Genomic DNA, 11,902 nt, shown 5'->3' with positions numbered 1-11,902 from the left:
GCCCTGCTGCCCCTAACACGCTCACAACTCCATTGTGGGGCCTCTGCTGCAGCTTGAAGATAAAGCAGTTGCAAGCTGAGTCAGGAAACTGAAGTCCCGATAATCCATGTATGTAACAGATATAATTAATTTTTAAATTCTAATCTTGTGATCACAGTTGTTTGCTACAATGTCAAAAAGGGTCAGTAAGGATGCATTAACATTGGGTTTATGTTATGCAGTCATAACTTTCCTGATTTTTAGGTTAACATATGTTTCAAGAGCCTAATTTGTTTGCATTAGTTTCAATGAGGGGTATTTAAATATTGCAGTTTCAGTTCCTTTCAAAACCATCAATACATCCAACAGATCAGCAGGTAACTGAAGAGCATGTGCCTACTAGTACTGCAAAAGGAGGATAGTTTGCTATGTGCGCATGTGGTAAACAATGCAACTACAGCGTACACCACTGTTACCTTATTTAAGAATTCTGTGTTGAGGAAAATAATATTTTTCTTAGAAGACAATGTGCTACTTTAACTGAACTGGAATAAATGTTTGTTTTTTTTGTGCGGGGGGGTATTAAGTTGCATTTTAGAGCTGTTCTGCTTGTACTCTATGAACACAACACTGAACACAAAAAAAAAAGGTTGAAAAAGACAAACGGCTGGTCTGTTGTGCCAGATAAAAAGCTCTTTGCTTGTTTGTTTCTGTAATCTCTTATCAGTCACTATCCTTACATGAGTGGGGGCCTTGGGTAACAAGGAGACACACGAGTTACTGTCGAAACTCTGACAGTATGAAGCAGAACTGAAGACATCGGGGTATAATCGGCACTGAACATTATATGTTAGGATGAACATCTGTAAAAAAACATGCTGGCCACCACTTGTTAAGTAACGTGACCTCATGAACATTACGCTGTGGCTTGAAGCTGTTGGAAAGCACAGGTGAATTTTAACAGCATAAAAGTAAAACATATTGTGTTTGGAAGTATAAAAATCTGTACCAAAAAAATCTGTACAAAGCACAAACCTGCAGTTGGGCAGGTGATTACTAGAATTCAATCTCAGGAGAGTGAAATTAGACAAAGACCTACCCTCAGATGCCTCATGCAACTGAGGGATAAAATGGCCAATAATACACAATGTTCAAGAAACCTGACTTTAGTCTTCAGTCAGTAGTTAATCTCCTACTTTACAAAAAGGAGAACATTCTGTTTGCACTAATAAACCTGGACCTCCTTCAACATGGCAGTCTTAGCGGATGGACCCGCGGTAATCTTTAAGAGGCAGTGGACAAATTCTTGATTTAGAAAATGGCCAGAGTAGTTTTTGGCAACTAGCTCCATCCTTCTCAGACAGTGACGGGGTATGAGTGAGAGAGTTTGTGACATATCTACATGGGGAGGGGGGGGGGGTTAGGTCTGCTAGGGTCAAATTTCCATTCAGCTCAAGTCTGGGTAAAAAAAAAAAAAAAAAAATTTAACCCGCACAGCAGTTACATCACATAATTATCTCACAGGACTCTGTGCTACATATTAGAGAAAGAAAGATCAGTGCCCTCTACACTGCACAGCGTCTGAAAAGAGCTGCCGAGAAATAACATACTAGTTAATCATTAACGCTACAAGGTTTTTTGTTAACATCCTACAGGGGATTAAATCAATCTGCATCTAAAGGTCAGCATTCAGGTATTGGTCACTATGCAAGAATGTTGAATAAAATGTGCAACTACAGGATGAACAAAAAAAAAAAAAAGGTAAAGCACAGAAGAGTGCCATCTAGTGTCAAGTAAAGGTAATGTTATCAAACTTTGATTTAAAAAAAATATTAAGGTGGGTGCATGCGGATCTTGCCGGGGGGGAAGTCACATTACAGGCCTCTCAAGAAGCTCACATGTTTGTCATCAAACATTTATTCAGAATAAATCACTGAAATCCTTGTTAAACAAGGCAGAGAGTCACTTGAAGTGTTTGCAGAGGTGAAACTACGTGTGAGTCAGATTGGCGAGTGAGCTGAAGACAAATCATTTGTTTAAACTTAAAAAAAAAAGAAAAAAAATTCAGATAAAACATTTAATGTTTTATAGAATACATGACAGTTTTACACAGCTTATTTTCCAAATACAATAAGACAACTGTGACTAATGAATACAAAGTGCTGCTACATTGTAATACATCATCCTTAAATGCTGAATTTCAGATTAAAATACTACATGGAGGTTTCGAATCTGACAGTTTCATTTCTGGGAAAAAAAAGGGCAGCTTAACAGAAAATGTCTAAAAAAAGTCTCCATCGGTGATATTTTGAGTTTTTTTCCATTTCAAGAACTTTGAGAAGAAGCTGAAGCGCTATGAACTGACAGTTTATGCTAAAAGGTCTTCTTCTCAGCACTTGTAGGTTTACATGTATACATCTTTGTAATAGCCACATTCAAATCTGAGAAAACTGCTTTCATTGTTCCTTTTCTCAAATCCCAATGTGCAGCTGGATTTATTACGCTCCATATTTCTCTTATTGTCTGTAAGCAGCTTCAGTAACCGTACTCACAAACGCAATGTGGCTGACGTCTGTGACATTGCGTTGTAAATGAAAGTGTTGTTAAATGGCACAAACTGGTGGCTGATGATCTTTATGGCCTCTTGAGCAGCTGATCCTAAAATAAAACATATTGAAAGATTTTAACAGATATGTCTTATCAGCATTGTTTTAGGGAGAAATGCCGTAGCGATCAATCAAAACTTTACCTCCCAAAAAAGCAGAAACTGTGTGTGGTTCTGCCGCTCCATATCGACAACTGCAGGTAAAAAAGGAAATAAATATATGTTTAAGACAGTCTTTAAACGATCACTCCAAACAGTAAATTCAACTGTGCCTTTGACTTACAACTCATGGATATAGTCATCTTTGATGTTGACGTTGAGGCTGTACTCTTGCAGTAGGCTGTTCACACAGAGCTTCAGTTTGCTGATGTCCTCCTCCACCTGGTAGTTATAAACACCTAATGAGAGGAAAGACAGAAAAAAGACTTGTGTTCTGGCATCAGGAGGAAGTAAAATCAGACTTGACATACACTCACTGGCCACTTTGTCAGGTTCTCCTTTTCAACAGCTCATTAATGTAAATCTCTCTTCACTAGCTCAGCTCAAATGATCTGATCGCTATCTAAGCTGTAGGTTCAATTGCTAAGCTGGGAAAGTAACACAAACACTCTGCTTGGTCTTTTCCCTCCTTCTTGCTTGTGTGGGTGCATCTGTTTATATGTGTAGACATGGTCAAGACGACCTGCTGAAGTTCAAACCGAGCATCAGAATATGGGAAAGAAGGTCAGTTTAAGTGATATTGAATGTTACACGGTTGTTGGTGACAGACGGGCTGCTCTGAGTATTTCAGAAACTGCTAATCTGCTGGGATTTTCCTACAGAACCATCTCTAGGGTTTACAGAGAATGGTCCGAAAAGGAGAAAATATCCAGTGAGTGTCAGTTCTCTGAGAGAAAATGACTTGCTGATGTCAGGGGAGAATGGCCAGGCTTCTTCAATCTGACAGGAAGGCAACAGAAACCCAAATAACCACTCATTATAACCATGGTATGCAGAACATCTCTGAATGCACAACACATCAAACATTGAAGCAGATGGTCTACAGCAGAAGACCACGCTGGATGCAAGTTGTGTCACCCAAGAATAGGAAACCGAGGTTACAATTCACACGGGGGCCCTAAAATTGAACAACAGAAGATTGGAAAAACATTGCCTAACCTGATGAATCTCAAATTCTGCTGCAACATTCAACTGATAGTCTCAAAATTTGGTGCAAAGAACATGAATGAATGGATCTAACAGTTCAGACTGGCGGTGGTGGTGTAATGGTGTAGGGGGATATTTTCTTGGCACATTTTCTGTTCCTCAGTACCAATAGAGCATCGCTTAAACCCCACAGCTTGAGTGTCGTTGCACGTCATGTTATCATCTTTTTATGACCACAGTGCACCCATGTTCTGATGGCTGCTTCCAACAGGATAACACACCATGTCACAAGGTCAAACCATCTAAAATTGGTTTCTTGAACATGACAATGAGTTCACAGTCTTCAAATGGCCTCCACAGTCACCAGATCTCAATCCTACAGAGCACCTTTGGGACTTTGTCAAATGGGAGATTCTCATCATGGACGAGCAGCCGACAAATCTGCAACAACTGTGTGATGCAATCATGTCTACATAAAGAATTAAGGTAGTTCTGAAGGCAAAACGGGGTCCAACCCAGTACTAGCAGTGGTGTAATAAAGGACACCTTTTCTGCAAGTGCAAGAACATAATATTGATATACAGCGTATCACAAAAGTGAGTACACCCCTCACATTTCTGCGGATATTTAAGTATATCTTTTCATGGGACAACAGTGACAAAATGACACTTTGACACAATGAAAAGTAGTCTGTGTGCAGCTTATATAACAGTGTAAATTTATTCTTCCCTCAAATGATCCCCGTCGTGGGATCATTAAAGTTTTATCTTATCTTATCTTATAAGTCAATATACAGCCATTAATGTCTAAACCAGCGGCAGCAAAAGTGAGCACACCCCTAAGAGACTAAACCCGTAAATGTCCAAATTGAGCACTGCTTGTCATTTCCCCTCCAAAATGTCATGTGACTCGTTAGTGTTACTTGGTCTCAGGTGTGCATAGGGAGCAGGTGTGTTCAATTTTGTAGTACAGCTCTCGCACTCTCTCATACTGGTTACTGAAAGTTCCAACATGGCACCTCATGGCAAAGAACTCTCTAAAGATCTTAAAAGACGAATTTTTGTGCTACATGAAGACTGTTATATAAGCTGCACACAGACTAATTTTCATTGTGTCGAAGTGTCATTTTGTCAGTGTTGTCCCATGAAAAGATATACTTAAATATATGCTGACATATGAGGGGTGGACTCACTTTTGTGATATACTGTACCCTGCAAGCCTTTTTCTTGCCATACCTACAGCCTCCCCAGAGCAGTTAGGATGATGATTTTTTTTTTTTTTGCCTACATAATTCCATCATCCAAAAACAACCAACCAAACAAAACCCCATCAAACATGTGATAAAAGCACCTAAGTGTAATGCTGACTGTGTACAGGCTGGTTGAGCATCTTAATGGTGCAGTAATTTTGAATTTTCAGTGGTCACATTAGCATATATTTACATTTCAAAACCTTTATCTATATTAATTTCCTTGTCGAGGTGAGGTTAAAATACCTGGGTAGCGAGAGTGCTGCTGATAGAAACGGTCAATAGCCCGAAGCATGAGGTAGAAGACCATCTCGCTATCTGGACTGTCCATGCAGGAGGCTGTGGAGACACAGCTGATGTTAATATGTAACCATGCTTTGATCCTAACTGAAGAGCATGATGTGGTTCCAACACAAAAATTTTAAATGAACAAGGTAGAATGGTTTACTCTAAAAGAAAATGAATCACCAACTTACTGATTTCATCTTTATTTACTGTATCCACACTATATTCTTCAGCTAGAGACCTGCAGCGTACCACCCGCAGGAAGGACGCATTCTTACCTAGATAAACACAGATGTCTACAGTTATGAACTGACTCACTACTGATGAAGCAAGAGTCACAAAGAGAACACATCAGCCTATACTTCTGAGTACTAATGAGTTCTCATAGAGGTAAGAGCATTACACATCCTAAAAAGTAGCCAGGCTCAGAGGAAATAAAAACTTTAATGTCAGAAAACCAACATGGTACTTTTCATATGAAAATTTTACAAATACAAAATTCCTCTCGTGATGTGTGCAAACCTGGTGACCAAAAATTCAACATCGTCAAAATCACACAGGGCAATTATTCCCCTTTTGAAGTGCCCACAAACACACAGAGTAGAGTACTTACAGAACAGTTTGATGTCCTTCTCAGAGGTGCTTTCTGGTGGCTAGTGAAAAAAAAAAGGTAAACACAAGTAAGTGGAAATCCACTTTTTAGTCAAATTAAATGGTGCAACTTTGAACCATACTGAGAATGTGAGAACAAACTCTACTAAATTCTATAACTTAATCATATCACGGCTGCAAGCAAGACTTAAGAGAGAAGACACGTGACACCAATTTCCAACAGAAAAAGCAGCAGCTAACAGCTTAATCCCGTTTAGCTTCCCTGATGAGTTAAACTTGTTTGGACACAGATGAAGGATCTACAAATGTATTTGTGATAAATAAATGCTATGAAATCCCTTTCTTGATGAGTGTATCAAAGATTTCCCCATTTTTTAAAACAAATTTTAGTAGTGTTCAACAGTTTTGACAGGAGATATCACATTTTTGAAAATGCTTTGTTAAAAATCACATTAAGTGCATCTTTATCAAAGCAAACTGGTCTGATGTGTTGCACACTACATATTAATTTAATTAAGCATTAAATTTGGACATCTAAAATTGTTAGAGAAAGACATCATACTATAATGATAATGTCCGTATGTATCCCATCTTCTCCTTAATGGGTGGGCCAATCTGAATGAAACTGTGCACAAACATTATCACATAGAGTGATTATCATCTATGTTTTTAAAAGAAAGTTTATTTTAATTCCCAATTCTTTTGATTTTCATACATGTGTTCATTTCATCACCCCCCTGCAAATGTCACATTATGTTTTCTGCGTTCGTTTCCCATCTCATGTTCAATGTATGCCGCATGTATGTAACTTTACAGTCACCAAAATTTCCATCTGACAGAATTTTCTTTGCGTCGCCAAAAAGGCATACTTTTTTGGTGATTATCACAGGCCATATCAAAATTATGCTATTCCATGTAAACATCAAACCCAAGGTTTACAGGTTAGGTTTTGTTTGTCTTTGAAACTGAACAGGTCCCTGTGTAGCTTGACTATGTAGTTTCCAAAGAAGACAAATAAATATATGTATATGTATCATTGTTACATGTATATATCATTCTGTTGTTAAGTGTTTAAAAACCACTAATTTTTTGTTATCTGATTATATAATAACGAAGATATTAACAATAACAAGGTCAGTTAGCCATACATGTCTGTGCCATACATAAGTGAAGCGCAAAAGTGTCACAGGCCTGGCAAAAACCACCCTAAAGCAGGTTTTTGCTAGTGAGGCTAAACAAAATACTCTTCATGAGTGAGAATATGGCTTTGCTCCATACCTTCCCAACAGAATGTAACAGAGATTCTACATGCTTAGAAACAGCTGCTGCATCCTGCATGGCCTTTTCCCTGTAACTGTAATAAAACACAAATTCATGTCAAATCAAGTCCTACATTGTTATAAACAGAAATACAGAAGTGTTGACTACATTTATGTTGCTCTCATTTATTTAAACACAGTGAGCACCCACATATTTCCCCACTCACACATTTTGAAGGTTGATAAACTTCTGAGAATCTGCAATCATATCAGGTATTGTTCCTCGTACAGGTAGGCTTCCATTTCCTTCATTGTGAACAAACTCCTTGACAGCTCGCAGAATCACCCAGAAGGACGAACTCTAAACATGCACATTGAAGAAATACTCTACAGATTAAAAAACAAATACACATAAAAAAAATGTATTTTTAATAGGATAGACTGGGCAAAATTTACAACCTGTGCTGTGATGTTTTTACACTGCTCACTATCAAAGAGGTCTTCAATAGAACTAGGAATCTGCAGACAGAGATATTACAAGACAAGTCTTGGCAGACTTAACTATGAGAACAAATGTGAGATATGTTGTGTGTGTGTGTGTGTCTTAATTTTGGCACCTTAGTTGGATTTAAAGCAGTATTGACATTCTTAATAGCTTCCTCAAAGTTTTCTTCATCCTCTGGGACACCATTCTCATTCTTTCTGATTCCTGAGAAAAGAAAAAAGAAAAAAAGAAAGAAATATCACATATAAGATGAACAGTAAAATCACTAAAATTATGGGCGAATACAACCAGAGGTCCACAAATACCTTCCCGAATAAGTTGTCTGAAGGACTCTTTCTCCTTGTAATTTTTTGGTGGCTGACCATTGTGCTACAACAACAAACAACAAAACCAGAGTTGCACTCTTCTGTACAGCAACACTAAAGAACAGAAACAGTAAAATGCCTGTCAGACATCTTGCCACTTGTGACAAAAGAAAAATGTAATACTGCACCTCGCTGAGCCATTTCTCCAGATATTTAGCAACAATGATTATCCACGGAATGTGACTATGATCCTACAGATTAAATAAAGAATGGAAATGAAGAGGATTAGATGTGCGATCCTGGCATCATCTGAATGATGTGCAAGCAAAAATGAAGCACGCACCTTCTTGTCCATGCTGTCAAGGTTGTAGGAGTTAATGTGGTTCTGAAATTCAGCAAAAGGCTGGTCCAACCTCAGATCCTCCAAGGCATTGTCTGGGTGAGATTCAATCACTGACGAGAGGCAGAAAAATATCAATTTGTCAGTATCATGTCAATACTCTTATACTGTGCAAATCATGACATGTTAATGTACCACTGAACCATGAGCTGACAAGTTAGACAATTCCATTTCTAACACCATGTCGAGACTGTAAAATGGATGAGTGTATGAAAGTGAAACAATTTAAATAAGGAATCTGCTACTAAAAGACAGTCACCTGTATGCTCCTGCACCACCAGTCTCATGTAGCCCACAAGGCCATAGGTTTTACAGACAAGGAAAGGTACAGATGCACTCCAAAGAACTGAGCCGAGCCTCAAACACGTGCTGTTGGATTTGAAAGATGTGATGATATTTAGACCAATGGCAAAATTAAGCCAGTCCTAAAACTTTCTGCAAGAGTCAACAGTTTACACAAAAGGAAAAAATATATTAAAAGCAGCCCAACAAAGAAGTTTTATTTACGTGGACAAACTTGCAATAGGTGTATGCGAATGTTCTCCAAGAATAAATGAATTATGAGCTGTCATAGTTTTGTTAATCAACTCCTTGTTACAGTATTACAGTACTGTGCAACAGTCTTGAAACATTTTGCTTTCAAGGAGCGAGACTTGCTTGTCTTTTTTTTCCCAAAGTGGTTTTGAGCAGTGGTTCTCCAGGCTTTCTGAAAGTCTTTAAATTTTTTTCTTTAGAAATTGGCTGTTTTTTTCACTCATTTTCTGTCACTTTTCACTCACCTGACCATTTTCAAAAGATGTTTTTCATGTTAAGCCATTTAACACTAACCTATGAATCATTCAAGCATAAAAAAGGCACCTAACGCAATGACTCAACCAGTGTTGAGTCTACAGATAACAGACAACTTCGCAAAGAACCGACTTTAAATTGTATTTTTAGGCACTTTGTTACCAGCACCGTCACAAAAACACATCGTTTGTTCCCATTTTTTTTTTAGATGACTCTTTGAAAAATGCCATAGTTTGACATAAAATAGTATTTTTGTACCAACAAGGTGATTCCCAAAGAGCTATTAGCTGAAAACTTGGCATCTCTCAGCACAAGTGTGTCCTTTAAAAAAATAAATTAAAATTTTATAAAAGGTAGGAAACTGGACAAGTGGAGGACATAAGGAGTGGCAGACAAACAGTATCTGAAAGTTATGCCCTTAAGAAATAGGAGAAAAACAAACAGCATGATCCCAAACACACTGCCAACACAGTAAAAGCATACCAGGATATAAAAACACACAGTGGAACTTTATCAGTCATGGATTGTCCTCTCCAGATCCTGGACCACAACATTTTTGAGGTTCTCTTTACAGAGAACAGAACAAAAGGCAGCCAACATGCAAAGAAAAGCTTTGAATGTCCTTCAATAAGCCTGGAGAACTATTCCTGAAGACTACTTAAAGTAATTACAAGAAAGTTTGGAGAAGAGAGTTCAGGCTGTGTTGAAAAATAAAAGACAGTCATACCAAATATTTACTTTCAAAATTGCCTCATTTCTATGTATGTCTGTTCATGTTTCAATAAATCACCTCATCTATTTTCCATTTTCGTATCAAAATATTAAGAAATGAGCACTGGCTCAAGACTTTTGCACAGTACTGTAATTGAATGCAAAGACTAGGACTTTCCCATACCTTTCTGGCAGCTGGACACCAATGACTATGGTAAACCTGTGGAAAAACTCTGGATCATTGTCCAGAAGCTTGTCCGGACTCTGCATGAGTGACAGAAAATACAAGAGGGATCAAAGTGATAATACTAACAAATTCACAAACCATATTTTGTATTCATAGATCTTATTTCATTTCAACATCACACTATGCACAGTGCTGCTTGTTTTAAATTCCCACTGAAACATTAACATTTTGAAAGATGAATTTCATTTAAATTAAATTCACCTTAGTAGTTTTTGTGTACTCACGTTGCCACATCATTACACAGCATACGATACACATTACAAACAACCAAGCCTGGCTTGGAACAGAAACAATACCAACCTCCTCAACAAAGTTTCCAGAGACATCACTGTTCAGCTCTTGCAGCAGTTCAGTGGCTGCCTGTGCTCTGTTCTGCAACACAAAAACGCATATATAAATAAACTACATTTTTCTAACAAAAAGACAGAAAGATGGTGGAACAAACTGGAACCTGTGTGTCTGTGTGTAAATATTTACACTTATGCATGCAATGCATACCTTTCCAATGCTGTCTTTGCTCAGGAAAAAGCTGCAAGACGAGATTAAGAGATCAGCTTCAAGCACACAAGTAAAACTGATAGAAAAATACTTTTAAGCTTAAAGTGGCAACTTACTTGTTTCCAACATCTTCCCCTGCAACTGTGTGCCCATCTACTATGGTGAATGCTCCAATACCTGACACACAGAACAATTGATTCAGTCAGACAGATGTTTTCATCAGCACCTGCAACACTGTCACCAGTAGAGGCGCATCTGTTCACCTGGAAGTACTAGGTTCTTCAGTATCTCTGTACCAGTCGCTGTGGCGTTTATGAGACACACGTGTGCATTTTCCAGCGTTTCTTGGCCGTGGTCACCCCACAGCCTGAAAGCACACAACAAAACACGGACATCTGTTGCCATCTGGTGATACAATTCACCTTCAGCTGCTGTACAAACACAGTGAACCACTTTCCCAGAATGACTCGACTGTTGGTATGAAAGCATCTCCCGCATCCGCAGCCCTGTATTGTTACAGCTGTTAAACCATCAAGACCTACCCTTAAATAAATTAAGGCAGGGTGACGTCCGAGCCCACACAGAGCATCCCATCACACCCGCCTTATAGCTAACTAAAGCATTAGCCCACCGGTGCCTGCTTCAACTGTAACCCACACAGCAAGCTAATGCTAGCTAACTTCAGCAGTCTTGCCTCAACGACGTTTCTGCTGTGAGCTCTCGCGTAATGTTTTCGCGACATTTACCTAAAGGGATGTTATTTGTTTGTGAAAACTGCGTCGCTGTTAAAACTAACCTGAGCTGTCGGTCATATTTTTGCTCTTTCGAGGATTTGGTGGATGCCATGATACCTCTGTAATGAATGACGTTCACGCACGTACATTTACTTCCTCAACGCCAGATTCGTCACAAAGAGTGCCCGAAAATCCGCTCTCGCACTTTCGACGCAAATTAAAAGATAATCCGGATTTATAATTAATATTGTGTTAGAAATAACACGTTTGTGAACAGAAAAAAAGAAACAAACATCAAAATTAGTGGTGTAAATAACTGCTTGTTTGTTGCATGTGTGGCTATGTGCTCTGCATATGATCATCTACCGCCATCCCATTGTATTTCTAGCACCCTTCTCCGTTACACCAACCCTCTGCATGCCCTTCCCGACACAATGTCAAATACATATATTTTATATAAAATATATTTAAAATACCTAAAGTATATATCCTCACGTAGATGGCACTTTTCAGAATCATATAATTATATTACTGCATATATTACTGGATCATTGGTCATTTAATTGTTGGGGTTTTCA

The 11,902-nt window shown here is 38.4% G+C and overlaps 1 protein-coding gene across 1 annotated transcript; it reads right to left on the bottom strand.

Moving 5' to 3' along the window:
* Positions 1 to 1,944: 1,944 nt before the first annotated feature.
* nae1 (nedd8 activating enzyme E1 subunit 1) lies at positions 1,945 to 11,436 on the bottom strand. Its single transcript, XM_030719725.1, has 20 exons — positions 11,387 to 11,436; positions 10,854 to 10,957; positions 10,707 to 10,767; positions 10,591 to 10,621; positions 10,393 to 10,464; positions 10,030 to 10,109; positions 8,605 to 8,714; positions 8,289 to 8,398; positions 8,134 to 8,196; positions 7,946 to 8,009; positions 7,753 to 7,844; positions 7,595 to 7,654; positions 7,363 to 7,496; positions 7,155 to 7,230; positions 5,878 to 5,917; positions 5,456 to 5,542; positions 5,226 to 5,318; positions 2,868 to 2,982; positions 2,729 to 2,778; positions 1,945 to 2,637 (listed from the first exon to the last, which is right to left on the bottom strand). Exons 1-20 carry the CDS (start codon positions 11,434 to 11,436, stop codon positions 2,528 to 2,530), a joined length of 1,602 nt encoding a protein of 533 aa, XP_030575585.1. The 3' UTR covers positions 1,945 to 2,527.
* Between the last annotated feature and the right edge of the window lie 466 nt (positions 11,437 to 11,902).

The sequence above is a fragment of the Archocentrus centrarchus genome, chromosome 3 (assembly GCF_007364275.1).
Source record: "Archocentrus centrarchus isolate MPI-CPG fArcCen1 chromosome 3, fArcCen1, whole genome shotgun sequence".
Taxonomy (NCBI): Eukaryota; Metazoa; Chordata; class Actinopteri; order Cichliformes; family Cichlidae; genus Archocentrus; species Archocentrus centrarchus.
The sequence above is the reverse complement of the archived record's forward strand: the minus strand, read 5'-3'. Positions and strand labels throughout refer to the sequence as shown.